Below are 26,955 nucleotides of genomic sequence, written 5' to 3' on the forward strand. Positions count from 1 at the left end.
GATTTAAGAATTTGACACAATGTCTACCAGCATTCCAGTTGACTTCTTTGCAGAAACTGACAAACTGATTTTAACATTCATAAGGAATCACAAGGGATCTAGAATAGCCAAAAAAATCTTGAAAAAGAAGAACAAAGTAGGAGGGCTCACATTTCTTCATTTCAAAATTTACTACAGAGCAAAAAAAATAAATAAAAACAGTGTAGTACTGGCAAAATGACAGATAGGTCAATGAAACAGAACTGAGAGTCCAGAGGTAAACCCGTGACTGTGGTGAATTAATTTCAACAAGGGTCGATAGACCGCCCAGTGGGCAAAGAATAGTACTGGGACAACTGGATGGCCATACACATAATAATGAATTTGGAACTTTACCTTACACTATATACAATAACTAACTAAAAATGAATTAAGTATTTAAATGTGAGAGCTAAAACTACAAAACACTTAGAATCATAGGGCCAAACCTCATGACCATGGATATGGCAATGGATTCTGAGAATGTGACATAAGCACAAGCCAAAAAGTATGCTTCATCAAAATTAAAAACTGCTGTGGTCAGACACCACTGTCTTAGTTATCTAGGGCTGCTATTAACAGAAACACCACAAGTAGATGGCTTTAATAAAGAAATTTATTCTCTCACAGTTTAAGAGGCTAGAAGTCCAAATTCAGGGCACAATTCTAGGGGAAGGCTTTCTCTCCCTGATGGTTCTGGGGAAAGGTCCTTGTCATCAATCTTCTCCTGATCTAGCAGCTTCTCACAGTAGGGACCCTGGGTCTAAATGAAGGGCTTACTCCCTACTCTTTTTTCTTGGTGGTATGAGGTTTCCCTTCTCTCTGCTTGATTATCATTTTATATCTCAGAGACTGACTCAAGATACAACCTAATCCTGTAGATTAAGTCCTGCCTCATTAACATAATGCCTCTAATCTTGCCTTATTAACATCATAGAGGTTAGGGTTTACAGCACACAGGATAATCATAACAGATTACAAAATGGTAGACAACCACAGAACACTGGGAATCGTGGCCTAGACAAGTTGACACATATTTTGGCGGGGTCACAATTCAATCCCTGAAAGACACCATCATGGAAATGAAAAGAAAGCCTATAGAACTGGAAAAAATATTTACAAATTATTTATCTAATGAGGGACTTGTATCTAGAAAATATGAAAAACTCATGTAAATCAATAATAAAAAGACAATGCAATTAAAAACGCACAAAAGATATGGATAGGAATTTCTCCCCAAAAAGATATAGAAATGCCCAATAAGCACATGAAAAGATGCTCAACATCATTAGTCACTAGGGAAATGCAAATCAATACCACAATGGTATACCACTTTATACACACCAGGATGGCTAGAATTAAAAAGTCAGATAATAACAAGTGTTGACAAGGATGTGGAGAAATCGAAACCTTCATACATTGCTGGTGGGTAAGTAAAGTGATGTCACAATGAAAAAGTAAGGCAGGTCCTCAAAAAGTTAAACATACAGTTAACATACTATCCAGCAATTCCATTCTAAGTATACTGTTGTTATTGTTGTTAGGTGCCGTCAAGCCGGTTCCGACTCATAGCGACCCTATGCACAACAAAACGAAACACTGCCCGGTCCTGCGCCATCCTTACAATCGTTGTTATGCTTGAGCTCATTGTTGCAGCCACTGTGTCAATCCACCTCGTTGAGGGTCTTCTTCTTTTCTGCTGACCCTGTACTCTGCCAAGCATGATGTCCTTCTCCAGGGACTGATCCCTCCTGACAACATGTCCAAAGTATGTAAGACGCAGTCTCGCCATCCTTGCCTCTAAGAAGCATTCTGGCCACACTTCTTCCAAGACAGATTTGTTCTTTTGGCAGCCCATGGTATATTCAATATTCTTCGCCAACACCACAATTCAAAGGCATCAACTCTTCTTCGGTCTTCCTTATTCATTGTCCAGCTTTCACATGCATATGATGTGATTGAAAATACCATGGCTTGGGTCAGGCGCACCTTAGTCTTCAGGGTGACATCTTTGTTCTTCGACACTTTGAAGAGGTCTTTTGCAGTACATTTGCCCAATGCAATGCATCTATTGATTTCTTGACTGCTGCTTCCATGGCTGTTGATCGTCGACTGAAGTAAAATGAAATCCTTGACAACTTCAATCTTTTCTCCGTTTATCATGATATTGCTCGTTGGTCCTGTTGTGAGGATTTTTGTTTTCTTTATGTTGAGGTGCAATCCATACTGAAGGCTGTGGTCTTTGATCTTCATTAGTAAGTGCTTCAAGTCCTCTTCACTTTCAGCAAGCAAGGTTGTGTCATCTGCATAATGCAGGTTGTTAATGAGTCTTCCTCCAATCCTGATGCCCCGTTCTTCTTCATATAGTCCAACTTCTCAGATTATTTGTTTAGCATACAGATTAAATAGGTATGGTGAAAGAACACAACTCTGATACACACCTTTCCTGACTTTAAACCAATCAGTATCCCCTTGCTCTGTCCAAACAACTGCTTCTTGATCTATGTAAAGGTTCTCAGGAGCACAATAAAGTGTTCTGCAATTCCCATTCTTTGCAAAGTTATCCATAATTTGTTAGGATCCACACAGTCAATTGCCTGTGCACAGTCAATAAAACACAGGTAAACATCCTTCTGGTATTCTCTGCTTTCAGCCAGGCTCCATCTGACATCAGCAATGATATTGCTGGTTCCACGTCCTCTTCTGAATCCAGCCTGAATTTCTGGCAGTTCCCTGTTGATATACTGCCACAGCCATTTTTGAATGCTCTTCAGCAAAATTTTGCTTGCATGTGGTATTAATGATATTGTTCTATAATTTCCACATTCGGTTGGCTCACCTTTCTTGGGAATAGGCATAAATATGGATCTCTTCCAGTCAGTTGGCCAGGAAGCTGTCTTCCATATTTCTTGGACTAGACGAGTGAGCACCTCCAGCGCTGCATCACTTTGTTAAAACATCTCAATTGATATTCTTTCAATTCCTGGTGCCTTGTTTTTCACCAGTGCCTTCAGAGCAGCTTGGACTTCTTCCTTCAGTACCATTAGTTCCTGATCATATGCCACGTTTTGGAATGGTTGAATATTGACTAATTCCTTTCGATATAATGACTCTGTGTATTCCTTCCATCTTCTTTTGATGCTTCCTGCTTCGTTTAATATTTTCCCCATGGAATCCTTCACTATTCCAACTAGAGGCTTGAATTTTTTCTTCAGTTCTTTTAGCCTGAGAAATGCCGAGCATGTTCTTCCCTTTTGGTTTTCCACCTCCGGCTCTTTGCACATGTCATTATAATACTTTACTTTGTCTTCTCGAGAGGCCCTTTGAAATCTTCAGTTCTTTTACTTCCTCAATTCTTCCTTTTGCTTTAGCTGACTGACGTTTGAGAGCAAGTTTCAGAGTCTCTCTGACATTCATCTTGGACTTTTCTTTCTTTCCTGTCTTTTCCGTGACCTCTTGCTTTTTTCATGGATGATGTCCTTGATGTCATTCCACAACTCGTCTGGTCTTCGGTCACTAGTGTTCGATGCATCAAATTTATTCTTGAGATGGTCTCTAAATTCAGGTGTGATATACTCAAGGTCATATTTTGGCTCTCGTGGACTTGCTCTGATTTTCTTCAGTTTCAGCTTGAACTTGCATATGAGCAATTGATGGTCTGTTCCACAGTCGGCCCCTGGCCTTGTTCTGACTGATGATATTGAGCTTTTCCATGGTCTCTTTCCACAGATGTAGTCAATTTGATTTCTGTGTGTTCCATCTGGAAACCCTGGTGGCGTAGTGGTTAAGTGCTACAGCTGTTAACCAAGAGGCTGGCAGTTCAAATCCACCAGGCACTCATTGGAAACTCTATGGGGCAATTCTACTCTGTCCTATAGGGTCGCTATGAGTTGGAATCGACTCGACGGCAGTGGGTGGGTCTTTCCACGGATGTAGTCAATTTGATTTCTGTGTGTTCCATCTGGCGAAGTCCATGTGTATAGTCACCATTTATGTTGGTGAAAGAAGGTATTTGCAATGAATAAGTTGTTGGTCTTGCAAAATTCTATCATTCGATCTCCGGCACTGTTTCTATCACCAAGGCCACATTTTCCAACTACTGATCCTTTTTCTTTGTTTCCAACTTTTGCATTCCAATCACCAGTAATTATCAATGGATCTTGACTGCATGTTCGATCAATTTCAGGCTGCAGCAGCTGATAAAAATCTTCTATTTCTTCACCTTTGGCCCTACTGGTTGGTGTGTAAATTAGAATAATAGTCGTATTAACTGGTTTTCCTTGCAGGCGTATGGATATTATCCTATCACTGACAGCATTGTACTTCAGGATAGATCTCGAAACGTTCTTTTTGACGCTGAACACAACACCATTTCTCTTCAGGTTGTCATTCCCAGCACAGCAGTCTGTATGATTGCCCGATTCAAAATGGCCAATACCAGTCCATTTCAGCTCACTAATGCCTAGCATATCGTTGTTTATGCGTTCCATTTCATTTCTGATGATTTCCAATTTTCCTAGATTCATACTTCGTACATTCTGTGTTCCTATTACTAATGGATGTTTGCAGCTGTTTCTTCTCATTTTGAGTCATGCCACATCAGCAAATGAAGGTCCCGAAAGCTTTACTCCATCCACGTCATTAAAGTCAACTCTACTTTGAAGAGGCAGCTCTTCCCCAGTCATCTTTTGAGTGCCTTCCAACCTGGGGGACTCATCTTTCAGCACTATATCAGACAATGTTCCGCTGCTATTCATAAGGTTTTCACTGGCTAATGCTTTTGAGAAGTAGACTGCCGGGTCCTTCTTCCTAGTCTGTCTTAGTCTGGAAGCTCAGCTGAAACCTGTCCTCCATGGTGACCCTGCTGGTATCTGAATACCGGTGGCATAGCTTCCAGCATCAAGGCAACACACAAGCCCCCATAGTACGACAAACTGACAGACACGTATATACCCAAGACAAATAAAAACATATATCCACACAAAAATATGTCCATAAACATTTATAGTAGCATTTTTTATAATAGGCGAACGGTGGAAACCACCAAATGTCCATTAACTGATGAATGGATAAGCAAAATATGGTTTATCCATACATGGAATGATAATCCATTGTGCAACCATTCTCGCCCTCCTTTTCTGAGTTGTACCTCTCCCATTAACACAAATTCACCTCCCCCTAAGGTTTCAAGCAAATTTTTCAAGTTGATGTTGTCAATCTGATCCCACATGTTGTTCTTGTTAGGTGCTATCGAGTCAGTTCCGCCTTACAGAGACCTGATGTACAAAAGAAGTAAACACTGCCCAGTCTGCACCATCCTCACAATCGTTGTTATGCTTGAGTCCATCTTTGCAGCCACTGTGCCAATCCTTCTAGTGGAGGGTCTTCTTCTTTTTTGCTGACCTTCACTTTACCAAGCATGAAGTCTTTCTCTAGGGACTGATAACAAGTCCAAAGTAAGTGAGACACAGTCTCGCCATCCTCGTTTCTAAGGAGCATTCTGGCTATACCTCTCTTCTGAGACAGATTTGTTCGTTCTTCTGGCAGTCCATGGTATATTCAATATTCTTCACCAACGCCATAATTTAAAGTCGTCAGTTGGTCTTTGGTCTTCCTTATTCATTGTCCAGCTTTGGTCAGGCGGACCTTAGTCCTCAAAGTGACATCTTTAAAGAGATCCTTTGCAACAGATCTGCCCAAAGCAATATGTCATTTGATTTCCTGACTGCTGCTTCCAGGAGCATTGATTATGGATCCGAGTAAAATGAAATCCTTGACAGCTTCAACATTTTCTCTATTTATCAAGATGTTGCTTATTGGTCAAGTTGTGAGGGTTTTTGTTTTCTTTATGTTGAGGTGTTCCATACTGATATCTGCAGTCTTTGGTCTTCATCAGTAAGTGCTTCAAGTCTTCTTGACTTTCGGCAAGCAAAGTTGTGTTATCTGCGTATTATAGATTGTTAATGAGTTTTCCTCTAATCCTGATGCTGCATTCTTCTTTACGTAGTCCAGCTTCTCAGAATACTTGCTCAGCGTACAGACTGAATAAGTATGATGAAAGAATAAAATTATGATGCACACCATTCCTGATTTTAAACCAGGCAGTATTCTCTTGTTCTGTTCAAACAACTGCCTCTTGGTCTATGTACAGGTTCCACGTGAAAACAACTAAATGTGCAGGAATTTCCATCCTTTGCAATGTTATCCAAAATATGTTATGATCCACATAGTCAAATGCCTTTGCATAGTCACTAAAACACAGGTAAGCTGGTTTCTGGTATTCTCTGCTTTCGGCCAAGATCCATCTGACATCATCAATGATGTCTCTCATTCCATGTCCTTTTCTGAATTCAGCCTGAATTCCTACCAACTCCCTGTTGATGTACTGCTGCAACTGTTTTTGAATTATCTTCAGCAAAATTTTACTTGCATGTGATATTAATGATATTGCTCAATAATTTCTATATTCTGCTGGATCACCTTTCTTTGGAATGGGCACAAATATGGATCTCTTCCAGTTGGTTGGCCAGGCAGCTGTCTTCCAAACTTCTTAGCACAAACAAGTGAGCACCTCCAGTGTCACATCCTTTTGTTGAAACATCTCAATTGGTATTCCATCAATTCCTGCAGCCTTGCCTTTCACCAATGCCTTCAGTGAAGTTTGGTCTTTTTCCTTCAATACCATCAGTTCTTTATAACGTGCTACCTCCTGAAATGGTACCAATTATTTTTGGTAGAATGACTCTGTGTATTCCTTCCATCTTCTTTTGATGCTTTCTCTGTTGTTCAATATTTTGTCCATAGAATCCTTCAATATTGCTACTCGAGGCCTGGATTTTTTTCTTCAGTTCTTTCAGTTTGAGAAATGCTGACTGTGTTCTTCCACTTTGGTTTTTCAGCTCTCCAGGTCTTTGCACATTTCATTATAATACTTTGTCTTCTCCAGCCACCCTTTGGAATCTTCTGTGCAGCTCCATTTCTTCCATTCTCTTAACAACTATTTATTCAAGAGCAAGTTTCAGAGTCTCTTTTGACATCCATATTGGTCTTTTCTTTCTTTCCTGATTTTTTAAAAACCTTCTACTTTCTTCCTGTCTGATGTCCTTGATGTCATTCCATAACTCGTCTGGTCTTCGCCCGTTATTGGGCAATGTGTCAAATTTATTCTTGAGATGGTCTCTAAATTCAGTGGGATATACTCAAGATTGTACTTTGGCTTTCGTGGACTTGTTTTAATTTTCTTCAGCTTCAACTCAAACTTGCAAATCAGCAAGGGATGGTTTGCTCTGCAGTTGGCCCCTGGCCTTGCTCTGACTTAAGATATTAGAGTTTTTCCATTGTCTCTTCATACAAATGTAGTCGATTTGATTCCTGCGTATTCCCTCTAGTGAGATCCATGTGTATAGCTGCCGCTTACATTATCAAAAAAAGGTATTTGCATCAAAGAAGTTGCTGGTCTTGCAAAACTCTATCATGAGATCTCTGGAGTCGTTTCTATCACCAAAGCCATATTTTCCAACTACCAGTACTTCTTCTTTGTTTTCAACTTTTTCATTCCAATCACCAGTAATTATCAATGCACCTAGGCTGCATGTTTAATCAATTTCAGACTGCAAAGTTGGTAAAAATCTTCAATTTCTTCATCTTTGGGCTTAGGGGTTGATACATTCATTTGAATAATAGTCATATTAATTGGTCTTCCTTGTAGGCATATGGATATTATCCTATCTCTGAGAGTGTTGTACTTCAGGATAGATTCTGAAATGTTCTTTTTGACAATGAAATGCAATGTGATTCCTCTTCAATTTGTCATCCTGGCATAGCAGACCTATGATTGTCTGATTCAAAATGGCCAAGATCAGTCCATTTCAGCTCACTAATGCCTAGGATATCAATGTTTATGTAATCCATTTCATTTTTGATGATTTCCAATTTTTCTGGATTCATACTTCGTACTTTCCATGTTCCTATTATTAATGGATGTTTGCAGCTATTTCTTCTCATACTGAGTAGTGCCTCATCAGCAAATGAAGGTCCTGAAAGCCTGACTCTATCCATGTCATTAAGGTCAACTCTACTTTTCTACTTTGAGGGGGCAGCTCTTGCCCAGTTGTATTTTGAGTGCCTTCCAACCTGAGGGGCTCATCTTCTGGTACTATATCAGACAATGTTCCATTGCTACTCATAAGGTTTTCACTGGCTAATTTTTTCAGAAGTAGACTGCCAGGTCCTTCTTCCTAGTTTGCTTTAGTCTGGAAGCTCAAGCTGCAACCTGTCCACCATAGGTGGCCCTGATGGTATTTGAAATACTGGTGGCATAGCTTCCAGCATCACAGCAACATGCAAGCCACCACAGTACAACAAATGGACAGATGTGTGGGGTTGAGGGTGCTAGATACGGTATTTTAAAAACTATTGACAATGGTTGATCTTGCTGACAGAATGGTTAAGTAAAGTCAGAAGTGGACTGATCCACTGTGGAAAAAGGAAAAGCAAAATAGGGGAGACCACAGAAGTATCAAAACAGCAGTTGCGTAAGATGTGAAAGGGTAAGAAATATGGATGTTAAGGAGGTTGTGGATTTCAGATCTCAGAAATACAGGCATTCTCTACAATGATGATATCCAAAATGTTGCTTTACTAATGTATCTCTACACTGCCAAAAAGCACCTCTTGATAAATTTTATTTTTATGAGTTTAGTAAGAAAAGTAAAACATATACATAGTTTGACCTTACGGGAAATTTGGTTAAGTAATATTTTTTAATTTCTATTACTAGTTTCCCTGGTAATCTTGTTCAGATACATTAAGAACTTAGAAGTCATTAAAATGATATAAAATTTATTGTATGTCATAACCTACATGGAAAAGGATATACATCCAAGAGCTTAAAGAAAAACCAGATTATATAGAGATCCATTCATCTGATAGAGAACTGTATCCATCTTCTTCGTCCCATCAACAATTTTAGTTGGTATTAGCCTGTATTCACTAGTCATTTCACTTGGGACCTCTTAGATTAATATAAATACCAGTCTTAGATTAATCAAAAATAGTATATTTGAAATGCCTAAATATGGGAAAACCAAAGGATATTTTACAAGTTCAGTAAGTTTTCTGCGATTTAAAAAAATGATCTTGAAATGCACAAAAAGGTATAAACTATTCAAAGACACCAAATATTTTAATGTAGTCCTTTTTCTAAAAAAATTAATTTATTATTTCTAAGGTATAAAAAAAATCTAGTTTCTTCTGAAGAAGTTATAATTCAACAATACAGTATTATTTACATATAAACAGAAATAATTGATAGTTGCTAGTTTTTTTTTTTTTTAGTTATAAATACCGAGATTTTTCAACAACTTACCACTGCCTTGAATCCAAGTTCCTAAGTTCTCTAAGTAGTTTTTCATTTTTCTTCAGGAGATGAAAGCTCCTCCTAAACAGAGAGATTTATAAACATTTTCATCACCTTTGCAGTGAATGACATGACAGTCCCGGAAATACTTTCCACTCTACTCATGCAACTCTTACACTTTTCTTGCCTTTTCATACTTCTAACACAAAGAAGAACAGATCCTAAAAAAAATGTAAAGAATATATGTCATTATTTCTACCCAGGCCCTCATACATTTCTGCTAGTGGATTGTATCGTATTTATTGGCCACTTCAATTTTTCCTTGCAGATGCTATTTCTCAAACTCACATCCAGAGTGATGGTAAAAGTGCATGTAGGTTCCTTCTTAAGAGCTTCATACTAATATGTGAGACAGTTGTTCCTTATCAGAAATAAAACGCTCACGAACTCTAATCATACCAAGAAAGCAAGTGAAATCCAGGTGGAATTTACCTTCTTTGTTTTATCTGTAATATTTTACATTTGGAAATAATGTATGCATTTTACCAAATCTGTTCTATAGGGGCTAAATATGTACAAATTATGTTAATTAAATCAATGCTTGGCTGTGGTAAAATGTAGTTTCCCACCTTTAATTTTTCTTAAGAGTTGACAAATGAACCCTCTACACAAGAGTAGAAGGCATTTATACTATAACCCAGTTGGCAATTACCTGTATTTGGACATACCATAAGGCAAACTGCATCCCTGATATAAGATGGCTTTCCCATAAGGCAGAGAATAGTGCCTTCTAATAAATGGAAGGGTTTAAATTAAGTAATATTATAAACACTAAGCATGCAAGTAAAACTCCACTTCAATGATTTACATACATTTGAATCACTTTAAGATTGATTCATCCAATAATATCTGATCTCCCTTCCTACTATAAATTGAATAAAACATTACATTAAATAATGCTTCTTCCACCACTTCTCTATAGCTTTTTTATCATAGAAATTTCAAAATAAATGTATATTAATAATGCTTTACATTAGTATACAGTTTTACTATTATTCTTGTTAGTGTACATTTAGATCATGTACATTAATTCTTACCACCATGTGAATCAGGAATTATTCTCCTGTTTGCAGACTGCAGCCTAAGGCTCAGAAGTTAAGTGACTCTCTCACAGGTCTTCTGATTTAAGTCCAGTGCTCTTCGTTTAACTCCTACCTTACTTACTTAAATGCTTTGTGTGTTTAAGTTTCTAATGAGGCTTTGTGGCATGCGTAAGAAAACAAAATAGTAAAACAAACAAACAAAAGCACCAGACTCTTCTCTCGATTTGATCCTGAATCTTGAGTTAATTCCTGATTCAAACCAGAAACGATCGTATTGCTGTTGGTCCAATAAAAAAAATTTTTTTAGGCTTACATGAAGGTTGGAAAATTAAGAAGGCTTTCAATCAGATGAGCTATAATTTCTGCGTTCGACAGTTCTATTAGTCATCCTGAAAACGTTAAGTTACTTTACTGGCTGGATTCACCTCCTTTTTTTCCCCATAATACTGAAATAACTCAGTGCTAAAAAAAAAAATCTGACTACTGGTCAAAGAATCAATTGACAGATAAAACTCAGTGAAGAAAAGAACCGAGACTAAAATGCTTGATAAAAAATGACTAAGACTATTGCAAAAAATATATATATATTTTCCTTTATCCTTACCTTTTGTCCCAGGAATTCATTCCCAATATACTAAGAAGCAATCTGCAATAATAAAATGCTGACTGAGGCTTCTGAGGTGTTGGTTCATCTTGTTCCACAGCTTTCATGTTTAAGTCACTGAAGTATTTCTCAACAAATTCTTTTTCCTCTGTATGTTGCTTAAGGATAGCGTTAATAACATCATTTTCCTGTTTTTCAGAAATGCACACAGGTTGTGGAGCAGGAATGTTAAGTGAGATTCCAGTTCTTTGTAAGCACTCGGGGCTGGTAACTCCTAAATACTGCAAGAGCTCATCAAGAACATCTTCTTCATCTCTTATTGTATCCCAGGTTGGTACAGTTTCTCTAAATCCTCTTTTAAACTGGAGGGACAGTCCATCTTTTTCTGTTATATCTTCTAAGCATTCATTAGATGTAGGAGGCTCTTCTGGCTTCTCATGGTGAGACGATGAAAGTATGAAAGATGTAGGTTCTGACAAACCAGTTATAGGAGGTGGTCCATACAGGATGGCAGAGTCCCATGAATATTTTCCAGAGAGATCACGTACTATGATTCTGACATTTGAATTGGCTGATGCAAGGCCAGCAGACAGTCCTCCTCCAGGCATACTCTCCTCTGATCTGATCTGGATACAGGACACTAACGTCGTATTGTTCAACACAAAGAACTGGATATTCGGACTCTCAAAGAGCTCTGGAGAAAGTTCAGGACTTTCACTGTAATGATTGTCATGGTTTTCACATACCTGACTTGTTAACATAGCAGGACCACCACTCATTGGATAATGGCCCAAGTGATTTACCAGGTGTGTAATAACAGTTCGAGCTGCTACAGAGATTAATCCCTGTTGCATTTGAGTTTTCACTGGAAATAAAAAAAATATAAATGAGTGAGAATACTGCTGCTTCCTGGGAAGTCATACACAATGGAATATTAGACAAAAAAGGGGGATTTCATCACATTGTCAAAACCACATTCAAGTTTTGAGTAAAGACTAATATTTTCAATTTAGATTCTATACTATAGGAATGACAGCATAAAATAAGAGAACCATTCTTTGATGAAGTTTTATTTTACAAGAAAGCCCTTTCTGAAAATTTTGCTTATGAATCCATAATTTAAACTAAAGCTTTTGAATGTAGATTACAGCTTTAAAAAAGGATCAAAAGTATTATCAGTCATTTGAAATCACTAAACATGCAAATTAAAAAGCTAATGCAATTAACCCATCTGATAAGTTTCTTGTATCAGCGGTAGAGTTCAGATTCAGAGATGTAGTTTACAGTATGCTTTAAATGTCATTTAATTCTGGCTTTCATTGACGACGTGAAAGTATTTCAGAGAAAAGTCATTGTCCACTAAACTTCAGAAGTCAGGATCAATTTAAACAGTGAATAAATGAATGTATCCAGTATATGGCAAGAAAACTTTATTTTAAGGTGAAAATACTTTATTGGCCTGGTTTTGTATTATAGTTTTCTACGGTAATCTTTTGGATCAGTCTGAGGAGTTAGTTGTATGCAAGAAACATTTTTTTCCTTCCTTCATTAATTACATTAGAGAAGGCAAACAGGTAAGGAACATGTACACTTGAGTAAACTTTTTTTAATCACAGAAAACAGTAAAAAGAAAAAAACCTCAAAGAATTTAGTATTAGGAGTTCTGGAAAGTCAAGATCTCTAATGTTAAGATCCAAAGGAGGAAAAAAAGGGAGGGTAGGGTAGGAGGAAGACGGGGAACATGACAGAAGAGGAGAGAAAAGGCAGGAGGGTGCAAGTGGAGATAGAAAATGACTTATCATAGCCCACTAGCCAAAGCCCACCAGTATGATTCTAGAAGGGTTTATGTGGAAGCCAGTACTGAGTTGTACAATTCAGTGGGGACAATTCAGTGATGCATATTTTGATACTTTTTATCCAGGAGATAGGAGGAGTGTTGTCGCTGGAAAGAAGCACTAGTCACTCATGTTAGAAGAGGATATTCAGTTGTGTGTGTATGTTTACAGTGTCCCTGTCTAGTTAGTTTCAGAGATGATTACAGAGTGATCATGTCCCTGTATTGTTCTATCACGGTAACAGAGTGGCTTTGAGTATGGTTTATATTCTCTGAAAGTTATTCAGTTGAGAACATTATCACTTAGCTGCTGGAATAAATATGGATTTGACAGAACAAATATAAAATTGAGAATATCCTGATGATCAAAGTATTATTTATGTTCAATAAATTTCCCAATTTTAAGTTACGAATTTTATTAATTGTATACAATTTGTAACCACCACCATAATCAAGATATAAAAAAGTTCCCTACCAAAACCTACCAAGAGAGGATAAATTTTATTTTATGTAAATTATATCTTAATAAAACAGACTTAAATAAAAAAAGAGAAGGTTAGCTTGCGCACTGCTGGTATGATAAAAAGAGACAAAAAAGAAGGTGATGTTACATTTTGAAGGCTATAGCCCCCGGGATCCAGGACTTATACCCCTGGGTAGATCCAGAGAGTCACCAACCAACCAGGTGCTATGCCATTAATACCAAATAACATCTTCTGCATTACTCCAAGTATAAAAAAAAGAACTGTTTTCTTTAGCCTTTGGTTGATTCTGAAATGCTATGAAATATTGACATTTTAATCTTCTACCCACAGGGTCGCTATGAGTCGGAATCGACTCCACGGCACTGGGTTTGGTTTGTTGTTTTGGCACCGTTATCAATTGATGTCCTAACCTGAAGATGCCCACATACATGTAAATATGAACATTTCTCAGTTTACGCAAAAAGTTCCAGTTATATTGAGCTGCTCTTTAATTATGTTTTATGGCTAGTTCTGGAAATCAGTTATTCGACACTAGGTGACAACATTAAATGATTAGCTTTAATCAATCCTTTTTCAAGACCATAAGCAAAGTAAAAAGATACGTGTCACTGGATGACAAGAAACAGAAGGGTGGTTTGAATCTAGTGTTTACTTTCCCTTTTCTAATTATAACTTAGAATGTAATAAATGTTCATGCTATGCAGTACGAAGGATCACTTTTGTGCGGCCTTTCTAGCCATGGTCTTGTAACTCCCACCTAAGTGACTGGGTGGGACCGTGTGATAGGGTGATTGCGGCCCACCAAGGGGACTGGTCAGTTTTGTCATCCTGCTGGGCTTGAAATAAGCCACCCAAAAGGCAGGAAAGAGAAGACCCCACCGCCACCAAGGAATAACAGCCAGAAGCCAGAATGTCCTTTGGACCCGGGACCCTGTGCTGAGAAGGGAGACAGGGAGAGCTGTAACACTGAAGGCAGCATCACCCCGCAGCAGAGATCCGGCAGCAGGAGATGGCACAGTAGGCTTTCCAGTCCACGGAGAGAGAAAGCTGAGTGTCTTTGGGCTGAGGCAGAGGGCCAGAGACGTGTGCCTACAAGCACGGCTAGAAGAGGCTGTCCTGATAGAAGAACTGTATCCTGAGTGTTCCTGAATCTGAACTGTAGCCTGTTACTTCCCTAATAAACCTCATAATTTTAAGTATGGTCTGTGAGTTCTGTGTGGCCATTGCAATTAATTATTGAACCCAGCAGAGAAGTACAGAGTGCCGCGGGAGGGACGGTTAGTGTCAGAATTGGTAAAAACGGTGGATAACGGAGGCGTGACCTCCACCTCAAGGAATCAGCCTTGGGCTGTGGATCTTGATTCTCCTTTCTCCTTGTGAAGTTAGAGGAGGCCAGACATTGCCCTCATGTCATTTCTACACACTGCAAGGGGCTTCACAGATAATCTAGCCAGTACTCCTCATTTTGTACATAAGGACAAGTGAGTTAACAGTAGTAAAGTGATTTGCCCGTCAGGAGATTTTATACTAGGGCTGGGCTTTTGCTTCCCAGCTCAGTGTTATTTGAACATGTACCAGATTTTTAATTTTCATACTTTTCTCTTTTGTTAAACACCATGTTTTTCTTTTGGCAAATCAGTGTGATATATGGAAACAATGAATTCAAGATTTTTTTTCTGTGTACAGTAAATTCAAAAAAAGTGTTGTTGTTGTTAGGTGCCGTCAAGTTGGTTCCGACTCATAGCGACCCTATATACAACACAACGAAACACTGCCCCGTCCATCCTTACAATCATCGTTATGCTTGAGCTCACTGTTGCAGCCACTGTGTCAATCCACCTCTTTGAGGGTCTTCCTCTTTTCCGCTGACCCTGTACTCTGCCAAGCATAATGTCCTTCTCCAGGGACTGATCCCTCCTGACAACATGTCCAAAGTATGTAAGATGCAGTCTTGCCACCCTTGCCTCTAAGGAGCATTCTGGCTGTACTTCTTCTAAGACAGATTTGTTTGTTCTTTTGGCAGTCCATGGTATATTCAATATTCTTCGCCAACACCACAATTCAAAGGCGTCAATTCTTCTTCGGTCTTCCTTATTCACTGTCTAGCTTTCACATGCATATATGATGCAACTGAGAATACCATGGCTTGGGTCAGGTGCACCTTAGCCTTCAGGGTGACATCTTTGCTCTTCAACACTTTGAAGAGGTTCTTTGGAGCAGATTTACCCAACGCAATGCATCTTTTGATTTCCTGACCGCTGCTTCCGTGGCTGTTGATCGTGGATCCAAGTAAAATGAAATTACTTAGCATAAATTACTAAATGACCAGAATCAATGAAAAATCCTATCTAATTAAGATTAAATCACATTTTAAATGGTATAAAAATTTACAATTTAAAGATATTTTTGAGGTAGAAAAAAAAATTCCCTTTTTTTTTTTTTTTCCTTCCTCTTGATGGAAACCCTGGTGGCGTAGTGGTTAAGTGCTACAGCTGCTAAGCAAAAGGTCAGCTGTTCGAATCCAGCAGGCATTCCTTGGAAACTCTACGGGGCAGTTCTACTCTGTCCTATAGGGTCGCGATGAGTCAGAATTGACTTGATTGTAGTGGGTTTGGTTTTGGTTTGGTTTCTTCAGTAATATACTTAAAAAGGTAACTCAGGCCGAGCAGTGCATCTTTTCTTATATTACATACAAGTTTACCGTATGAAGAAGGGGGAGAGTATGATTTAATAGAAACAGTTTGCAATAAAAAGTTTCCAACTTTGTTTCTGGCTTGCTCTGTGATAATGGACAAATCACATAAAACTCCTTGAACTCCACTTGTCTCTAAGAATAACATACACTTTGAAAAGGTGAATTAAAATTATATACAAACCTGGACAGAAGTAATCTAAATTATCTAATTTTGAAAGCATTATAAGTAGCATAGGTCTTACAAGTTCCTTTTTCAAACTTGCTTATATATTAACTAAAAGAATGAGTCAGCTTTTTCCCTAAAACACAAACCTTCGGTTTATGGTTTGAAGATTTTCTCAGAGCGATAGATTTGAGGCTCTTCCAGTCTCAATAGGTCCACTAAGTCTGGATTCTGTAAAAATTTGAAATTCTGCTCCACAATTTTTACCCTTTTGATCAGGACTCAGCTACTGATTGCTTGATCAGAACATTTAGCACCATCTAGTTCTTCTGGTCTCATGTCTAAGAAGGCAGTAGTTCATGGAAGCAGTTAGATCTGCAGTCCAGTTTCTTCTCTGCTTCCTGGATTTCCTTTTTCCTCTGCTGCTCCAGGAGAACAGAGACCAATTGTTATATCCTGGATAGCCACATGCAAGATTTTAAGACTCCAGGCACTACTTACCGAACTAGGCGGTGGAACAATAATTCTAAAAACAGTATTACGGCAATGAGCTGGACAGAATGAAGCATGACCCTTTGCCTTTGAACCAACACAACTAATCCCATGAGGCATTTGGATGTATTTAAGAAGCATCAGCAAGTTAAGTAGCATCAGCAACTCTTTTCTTTTTTTGGTTGTTATAATTATTGTAAAATTATATATAATACAATATTTGCCATTTTGTCCTTTTTCTGGTGTAGTAAGTCTAGGTCAACGGTAGTGAAACAGTGTGAGTGGGGAATGGTGACGAGGCGTGAAGAATGTAACCAATGTCATTGAATTGTTCAGGTAGAAACTAATGAATGGGTATATGTTTTGCTGTGTATATTTCCACCAAAATTAAAATAAAAAGAAGGAAAAAATATTTCAAGGGTAAATTTTTAGGAAAAAAAATAAATGAAATATTTAAAACTCAAAAACATAAGACTCCAAGCCCAGGTACTGGTCCATCCTACACATTCTCTCCCAAAGGAAGAAACAGTGGGAATGAAGTTTAAATGAGCTTCTTTAGCAAATTTGTTGTAATTATTAATACAGAGAATACTTAAAAAACATAAATTTAGATTTGAGATATAGTTAAAGCATTTTCTTTTCTAAGTTGCTTCTCTAAATTTATATACAGGAATAAAAATCTCTCAAATTGCAAATTGGGCAATTAGATTTATTTTTGAGCTACAAACTATAGACCATACATATCTCTCTCCTACTTAATCTGCTTAGATTTAAGAAGACATATGAAACTCTAATTTAGAAATTCAAAATGAAATGCTAAAATAAAAAGCCTTGTAAGAAAATGCAAAATGAAGATATCGATGCTTCTAAGGCTCTGTGTAACAAGCATTCATTTAAATAAGTCTATTCAGGGTTGTCTTTTCAGATTGTCAGATTAAACAAACCCTACAGCATTTGCAGCAAACCCATAATTACAGATGATTATGGGATACAAAAGCAGCAAGGCATAAAAAGCTGCTGCAATTCACTGCACTATAATAGAGCATGCAGAGGAAGTTAATTTTGGCAAATGCTTTAAATATTAGCTTTGTATAATCTGTGTAGGTGAAACTATAATTAGGACAAAATGAATCCTTTGGAGCCTCCTTTCACTCTGACCCTGCAAATGATAACTTTTTGCTAGTAAGACTACTGCCATTTGTCAAAAAGCCAACTTTAGTACCTTGCTTTATTCTTTAGTAAATTTAATAATTGTAGCTGCTCCTGCCAATAGTTTTCAAATCAGAACTTGTTCAATCCAATACTGAGCTTATTAGGAACACACCATGTTTAGAATTCTTTGGCCAAAAAAGTACTTGAAGATGATGAAGCATGCCTTAGACAAGGGCACAATGATTAGTCATTTTTGCCACATTAAAAAACAAAAACAACAAAACCACAGCACAGTAGTCACTACAAACTACATAATCACCTGCTGTTAGCTCACAGCTGTTTCTAAAAGGTTCTGTATTTATCTGGTCCTTATACCTTTAAGGAAGTCTAAAGGGAACAACTTAACTACATTTAGAGAAGAGCATTACACAAAGTACGTGGTACCGATATTAAACTCATATATTTCTTTTTTTTCTTTGCTTCTTTTACAGTGACTGTTTAATATGGGTAAAATAAATTTTGTATGAAATACACTAAAACTTCCTTTTACATAAGTAAATTCCATTGCATTAAGAAATATTCTATACTGTATTTAACCAAAATCTTACCATTTTATACCGCTAAAAAATGCAAAAAGCAACTAATCTTTTTACATTATTTTATTTTTAAGTAAAATAAACCCTCTATTTTATTATGCCAAATCTAAAGAGATAATTAATAAGCTGCCTGTATCAGTTATTGTCTAAATTCTTTTGCTATTCTGTATTTTACTACATATCTCTATTATATCTGAACTATAATTTAAATGCTATATTCTTATTTCACTTGTACATTTGTGTTCTAGGCAAACTATTTCCAACTGTGGTCAACACCAAACTCTAGTTCCACACTTCCCTGACCTCTTAACTTCATATCTTTACTTGCATCCTAAGACACACGGTCAGGTAAACAAGTACAAGGTAAGACATAGTTCGTTCTCCATTATTCCTACACATGGCTTCAAATCATACCTCAAAAGAACCCAAGCAAAAATGCTGTCTTGAAGAAAATTCATTTTACCTTCTGTTACTGGTTGGAGTTTAGAAGACCGTTCTGAATCAGGAGAGTGTAGAGGTTCAGGCTCTTTCAGACTTTCCAAATGCATGAAAGGATCATAATCTACTGATGCCAAGTCAGAGAGACTTATCGGAAAATACCTTGGATTGCTAAAACATTGAGCTCCATAAACACACCCATGTAAAACCTGAAAATATAGTAGGGAGAGAAACATACCAAGTTTCTTTTTAAATATGAATAAACGTCTACAGAGAAAAAAAAAAGTCAACTGGTAACAGTAGAGCTTAGCAAAAATTTTTAATATTTTATAACTTAGCTCTACGAAGTAAAATTTAATACACCTTAAAAAGAAGAATGGGTAAATTTAACTAATGATTATCTATTCAACAAAGGCCTGACTCCTCTAAAAACTGAAATAACAGTGTCTAATAGGAAATTCTTTTTAATTACTCTGAAGTACCTTAAGTAATGTAAGACAAATCTACATTCTTAAAAATATCTAAGCTCTAAAACAATGAAAATGTAATACTAAAAAATGTTTTTTCTTTAGGTTTAAAAAAACCCTTCGTTACTTAATAAATAAATCATAAAGCAAGAAAATTTACCTTATAAATGCAATTGAGAACAGATTTTTCTGTTTTATCATTTTCTGCTCCTGTAGTATGGATAGGTTGGAGTAGTGTCTTTAAAGGTAAGGCCATGATCCAGTCCAAAAGGCACAGAAGTAAGGACACTACCAACTATAACAAAAAAAAGTATGTCCATTATAACTATAAACTCTTAAAACAAGAGCTTCTTACTAAAGTAAAAATTTACCTTTTTTTCTTTGGTTTCCAAAATTCATTTTAGGAATCATTAGCCTTACGTTCCAATATTAACATTTACCCAGACCTAACTGATTTAAGAGTTGTATATGAACAATGGGACTTCGGACCAACATGGTGGCTTAGTCAGACACACCATGCTATCCCTCCACAGCAAAGGCCTGAGGAAGCAAGTGAAACAGATACAGATGACAAGTCTGGAACCCTGAGCATTAAATGAAAGGATAAGGAACTAGACTGAACATTGACTGGAAGAAGAAACTGACTGAAAACAATGAATGAGAAGACAGAACAGAGGGGGCCCTGCCAGCCGGTCTGGCACAGCGTGGCCATCTTGAGACAAACATAGCAGCAGTCTCGGTGAGGAGCACAGCCGGCAACTGCACAGAATCTCCCAACAGGACACAGAGTAAGTGACTGTGTAGATATACGAGGAGTGAAATAAGGTCCCGGTTAGCCAACAGGGAAACTCCAGGCACCCTTGACCAGTGACAGGAGTATGTTCTCCATTCCCCCACCCTCCTGTTGATTAGTGGCACAAACTCCCCCATCACAGCCCTGACCACTGGTGAATAAGGTATGAGCCTCCCCTCTTTCCTCTACCCAGCCCTAACCACCCCCCCCACCACTCCAACTGCCACCCTCCCCCAGCCCAAAAACCCCACTGAGCATTCACCCTGCCCATCCTGCCTGCTGACCCAGCTGAGCTCCCATCCACCTCTTCTCGTCTGGTGAGAGGTGGCAGCAGCGAGCAATCGCACATGCACTGCTTACTACTCTCTTCCCCCGCCTGGTGAGAGGCGGAGGCGACACAGCTGTTCACCCACCCACCCACCTGCCGCTCACCTCCCTTCCCCGCCACCTGGCGAAGGGTGGCAACTGTGCACACATACATACCTGTGGCCCGTACCTTACTTGGTCTGGTGAGAGGTGGTCGCAGGATAACCACACGCACGTATGGCCACCGCTCCCTCCCCACTTTTCTTTCTCCCCACCAGGACAGAGACAGCAGCAGCATGACCTCACGTGTACCTGCCTGCCACTCCCTCCCTCCGTTCACCCTCTTCCCCCTCCGCCCAACAAGAGGCAGCAAGCGCATGACTGCACACACAACAGCCTGCCACTCGTACCCCCCACCTCAGTGCAAGAGGCAGCAGGAACGCAACTGTGCACCCACCCATCCGCCATGCACCTCCCCCACCTAGTGGAAGGCGGTGACTGTGCCCCCACTAGCCAGTCACACCGACCACACCTGCTGCCGCACACACTCATGGAGTGCCACTGCCTGCTTTTGTACCACTGGACCAAGGACAGATGGCAGCCAGTGTCCATCAAACATGCCCTCAACCGCCCCAACAAGACCAGCGAACAGAGACCTAAGCTCATACACCCAGCCATTACCCCATCGACCCGGAGACAGGTGGCAAGTGCTCTAGTGCAATCAGAGTAGCGACTACAGTAGCACGCTCGTCCTGCCTACCTGGACACATCAAAACAAAACCTAACAAAAAAGCAGCACACAGCAAACATAAAATAAATAAATATAATAACACCCTAATATCTCAGAAACAACAGACAATATAAAATCACGTAAAGAAACAGGTCATGATGGTTCCAGTAAATGACCAAAATATAGAGCGAGGAAACCTCTCTGGGGAAGAAATGGTAATGGAACTACCTACTAAGGAATTCAAAAGACACACATAGGGCTGTCCAAGAAATCAACAAAAACAATGACAAAATCAAGGGAAACATAGATGAAACTCTAGAACAACTCAGGAAAACAATATAAGAACAAAATGACAAAATAGACAATTAGAAAACTCAGAAAAACAGCAACTAGAAATCCAGAAGCTTATAACTAAAATTTCAGAATATATAATGCATTGGAAGGACAAAGGATTAGAATTTAATCAATGGAAAACAGAATCAGCAAAATAGAGGACAAATCCCTTGATACCAATCTGTTAGAAGAACAAACAGAAAAAAAATGAAGAAAGCCTAAGAGTTATGTGGGGCACTACCAAGAGGAATAATTTCCATGTGATTGGAATTCCAGAACAGTAGGAGACACACACACACACACACACAAAAAGCACGAAAAAATTTTTTGAAGATTTGCTGGCAGAAAATTTGCCTAATATCATGAAAGAAGAAGAGATATCCATCTAAGAAGCACAACAAGCCCCAAATAGGAAAGACCTGAAAAGAAAACCACTAAGACATATTATAATCAAACTTTCCAAAACCAAAGACAAAGAAAGAACCGTGAGAGGAGCTCAAGAAAAACGAAATGTTACCTACAAAGGGGAACCAGTAAGACTAAGATTTGATTTCTCAGTAGAAAACAGGCAGGCAAGCCAAGAAGGCAATGGGATGATATATATAAAACACTGAAAGAAAAATTGCCAACCAAGAAATATATATCCTGCAAAACTGTCACTCAAATATGATGGTGAAATCAGGACAATTCCAGATAAATGGAAATTGAGGGAATTTGTAAAAACCAGACCAACTTTACAAGAAATACTAAAGGAAGTCCTTCAGATAAAGAACAATGTCAGACAACAACCTGATATTAAGACACACAACATTATTCAGAAACCAACCTAGATAAAAAATTTTCAAAAATAAAATAAAACTACAAGACTGAAAATAGGAAACCAGAGATGTCAATTCATAAATGATGACATCTTCAAAGCAAAAAGAATGAATAAATGGTGTTGTTACAGAACTTCCATATGGAGAGGAAGTTAAGGTCGTATCAGCAAAGAACAGACTGTTTTAAACTTAGGAAGACAAAAGTAAATTTCAGGGTAACCATAAAGAAAATTAATAAACCTTCTCAAGAAAATAAAAAAGAAGAAATCCATAAAGACTCTGTAAAAACAGAATCAACAGCAATGAAAGAAACGAAAATTTATAAACAAAAAGAACTCAGCACAGAAAAAGTATATGAAACAAAGAAATCATCAGCACCACGAACAAACAAACAAAAAAGCACAACAAAATAACAGCAGTAAATGTATACCTATTGATAACTATAGGATCACTATGAGTCGGAATCGACTTGACGGCAGTGGGTTTGGTTTGTTTTATCGATAACTATACTGAATGTGAATGGACTAAACACACCAGTCAGAGGGAGAAAATGGCAGGATGGATAAGAAAACATGACCATTCAATATGTTGCCTACAAGAGACATGCTTTAGACACAAAGATAAAAATAAGCTAAAAATCAAAGGATGGAAAAAATACATCAAAGCAAATCGTAACCAAAAAAAGCAGGAGTGGCAATATTAATCTCTGATGATACAGGCTTTAAGGAAAAAAACTAGCATAAGAGACAAGGAAACACATATAATGACTAAACAATCAATCCAATAAGAGGACAAAACCATAATAAATATCTACACACCCAAAGAAAGAGCTCCAAAATACATAAAACAAACTTTAACATAATTGAAAAGAAAAACAACTCCACAGTAAGAGTAGAAGACTTTAATGCACCATTTTTGATGAAGGACAGGACAACTATAAAGAAACTCAAGTGCTCACTTTGGCAGCACATATAGTAAAATTGGAATGATACAGAGAAGATTGGCATGGCCCCAGTGCAAGGATGACACTCAAATTCATGAAGCATTCCATATTTTTGTGTGTGTGTAAGTTTTTGTACGAGAAACTGACTTGAACTGTAAACTTTCACTTAAACCACATTAAAAAAAAAAAGAAACTCAAAAAAGATATACAAGATCTAAACACACAATCCACCATAGGCATATACAAAACACTCCACCCAACAACAGCACAGTACACGTTCTTTTCCCGTGCACACGGATCATTCTCCAGAATGGAACATATGTTAGGCCACAAAGCAAGCCTCGATAAATTAAAAAACACCGATATACAAAGCATCTTCTCAGATCACAATGCTATAAAATTAGAAACCAGTAACAGGAAAAACAAGGAAAAAAATCAAATACATGGAAACCAGATAACACCCTACTTAAATACCACACGGTAAGAGAAGAAATAAAAAACTCCTAGTATCTATGAGAATGAAAACACAACATACCAAAATCTTGGGGACACAGCAAATACAGTTAGTGCTCAGAGGTCAGTTCATGGCAATAAATGCAGACATCAAAAAGGAAGAGTCAAAATCAACACCTTAACCCTACAACTTCAGTAAGTAGAAAAAGCGCAGCAAAAAAGAAAAAAAAGCCCACAGTCACCAGAAGAAAGGAAATAATAGAGATTACAACAGAAATAAATGAAACAGAAAGACTCAACCAGATTAGAAGTCTGTTCTTTGAAAGGATTAATAAAACTGACAAACCACTGGCCAAATTGACAAGGGAAAAGAAGGAGAAGATGCAAATAACACAAATAGGAAATGAGATGGGTGATGTTACAACAGAACCAAATGAAATAAAAAGAATAATAACAGAATACTATTAAGAACTGTATTACAACAAATTAAAAAACCTAGGAAGAAATGGACAAATTTCTAGAAACACACAACCTAAACTAACACGAACTGAGGTAGAAACTTAGAACAGGCCCATAACAAACAAAGAAAATTGAAGAGGTTGCTAAAAAAAAAAGGCCCAGCAAAAAAGAGCCCTGGCCAAGACGGCTTCACTGGAGAATTCTACCACGCATTTGGAGAAGAGCCGACAATTCTACTCAAACTATTCCAGAACACAGAAAAGGCTGGAATATCCCCAAATTCATTCTATGAAGCAAGCATAACCCTGATACCAAACGCAAGCAAAGATACCACTAAAAAAAGAAAATTATAGACCAGTATCCCTTCATGAACATAGACACAAAAATTCTTAACAAAATCTAGCCAACAGATTCCAACACTATGTCAAAAACATCATGAGCAAGTGGGATTCATACCAGGTATGCAAGGATGCAAAGATGGTTCAACATTAGAAAATCAATCAACGTAATATATCACATTAATAAAATAAAGTAAAAGGACCACATATAGATCATATCAATTGATGCAGAAAAGGCATTTGAAAAAATCCAACACCTATTCCTGATAAAAGCTCTCAGCAAAATAGGAACAGAAATGAAATTCCTCAACATAATTAACGGTATACGTACGAAACCAATGGCCAACATTATTCTCTATGGAGAGAGACTGAAAGCACTCACTTTTGATAACAAGAACGGGACAGGATAACAACAGAATACTATGGATGTATTCAGGATGGTCTTTATCACCCACTCTTATTCAATATCGTAAGGGAAGTCCTAGCCAGAGTAATAAGACAGGAAAGGGAAATAAAAGGCATCCAAATTGGTAAGGAAGAGGTAAAACTACCCTATTTGCAGATGATATAATCCTATACACAGAAAATTCCAGAGAGTCTACAAGAAAGCTACTGAAACTACTAAAAGGATTCAGCAAAGTGGCAGGGTATAAGACCAACAAGGAAAAATCAGATTCCTCTACACTAACAAAGAGAGCTCCAAAAAGGAAATCAGGAAAACAATACCATTTACAAAGCTCCCAAAAGATAAAATACTTAGGAATAAACCTATCAGGGATGTAAAAGACTTATACAAAGAAAACTACGAAATACTACTGCGAGAAACCAAAAGAGACCTACATAAATGGAAGAACACACCATGCTCATAGACAGGAAGATGTAACATTGTAAAAATGTCAACACTACTCAAACCCCTCTATAGATACAATGCAATCCCGATTCAGATTCCATCAACATTCCTTAAAGAGATGGAAACACTAATCACCGACTTTATATGGAAAGGAAAAAGAAACCAGATAAGTGAAGCACTACTGAAGAAGAGGAACAAACTAGGAGGCCTCACACTTCCCAGTCTCAGAACCTATTATATAACCGTGGCAGTCAAAACAGCCTGGTACTGGTATAATGATAGACACATAGATCAATGAAACAGAACTGAGAACCCCATAGAAAATCCACCCACATATGGGCATCTGATCTTCGACAAACAGCCAAAATCCATTAAATGGGGAAGAGAAAGTCTCTTCAGCAAATGGTAAAGTAACAACTGGATATCTATTTGCAGAAAAATTAAACAGGATTCACACATCACACCATATATAAAAAGTAACTCAAAATGGATCAAAGACCTAAACGTAAAACCTGAAACTATAAAGATCATGAAAGAAAAAACAGGGGTAAACCTGGGGGTCCTAATTTATGGCATAAATAGACAATATCAAGCATAACTAAAATGGACAAACAGCAGAAGATAAACTAAACGACTGGGGCTTCCTAAAAATTAAACACTTATGTCCATCAAAAGACCTCTCCAAAACAGTAAAGTGTACCTACACACTGGGAAAAAAAATTTGGCAATGACCTATCTGCCAAAGGACTAATCTCTAAAAGTTATAGAAAACTTCAACACCTCAACAACAAAAATACAAACAATTCAATTAAAAATTGGTCAAAGCACATGAGCAGACACTTCACCAAAGAAGACATTCAGGCGGCCAACAGATACATGAGGAAATGCTAGCCATCATTAGCCTTTAGAGAAATGCAAATCAAACGAGATACCACCTCATCCCAACAATGTTGGCACTAATCCACAAAGCACAAAATAATAAACACTGGAGAGGTTACAAGGAGACTGGGACTCTAATGCACTGCTGGTGGGAATGTAAAATAGTACAACCACTTTGGAAAATGGTGCTTCCTTCAAGAGCTAGAAATAGAAATACCATGCGATCCAGCAATCTCACTCTTAAGAATACATTCTAGAGGGGGCCAAGATGGCGGACTAGGTGGACGCTACCGCGGATCCCTCTTGCAACAAAGACTCGGAAAAACAAGTGAATCGATCACATATATAACAATCTACGAACTCTGAACAACAAACACAGACTTAGAGACGGAGAACAAATACGGGCAGACAGCGATCGTTTTCAGAACTAAGAGCCAGCGTACCAGGCAGGTGACCTTCGGAGCCCAGGCTGGGGCAGAGCCAGGGGGGCAGACGGCACAGACAAGGGGCCCAGCCCTACCCCCCCCACCACGAACCCATCCCGGGAGGAAGTCTAGCTGGTTGGCGCGGGCGGCGTAGCGGCGCAGCTGGTGGGAGAAACACCCGGGAGGCAGTGACTGATCTTGGAGCGGGGAGAGCAGTGTCCCA

At 38.2% G+C, this 26,955-nt stretch overlaps 1 protein-coding gene and 1 non-coding gene across 9 annotated transcripts in view; one reads left to right on the forward strand and one right to left on the reverse strand.

The window, feature by feature from the left end:
- The window catches only part of RALGAPA1 (Ral GTPase activating protein catalytic subunit alpha 1), a 258,926-nt gene that overhangs the window by 58,080 nt on the left and 173,891 nt on the right, over positions 1-26,955 (reverse strand). For 7 of the 8 annotated variants that reach the window (XM_064292405.1, XM_064292400.1, XM_023546116.2 and 4 more), the window contains 4 exons: positions 19,566-19,700; positions 18,964-19,147; positions 11,084-11,948; positions 9,386-9,457 (listed from right to left, as the gene is read on the reverse strand). In XM_064292405.1, the coding sequence (XP_064148475.1) occupies positions 9,386-9,457; positions 11,084-11,948; positions 18,964-19,147; positions 19,566-19,700 (1,256 nt within the window). Of the gene's footprint in view, positions 1-9,385; positions 9,458-9,478; positions 9,598-11,083; positions 11,949-18,963; positions 19,148-19,565; positions 19,701-26,955 lie in introns of those variants that run through there. The other variant, XM_064292403.1, reaches the window with a different exon arrangement.
- On the forward strand, positions 23,336-23,442 carry LOC111750238 (U6 spliceosomal RNA). Its single transcript, XR_002785391.1, has one exon. It is a non-coding gene; the product is annotated as a U6 spliceosomal RNA (small nuclear RNA).

Source organism: Loxodonta africana, chromosome 10, assembly GCF_030014295.1.
Source record: "Loxodonta africana isolate mLoxAfr1 chromosome 10, mLoxAfr1.hap2, whole genome shotgun sequence".
NCBI classification, from domain to species: domain Eukaryota; kingdom Metazoa; phylum Chordata; class Mammalia; order Proboscidea; family Elephantidae; genus Loxodonta; species Loxodonta africana.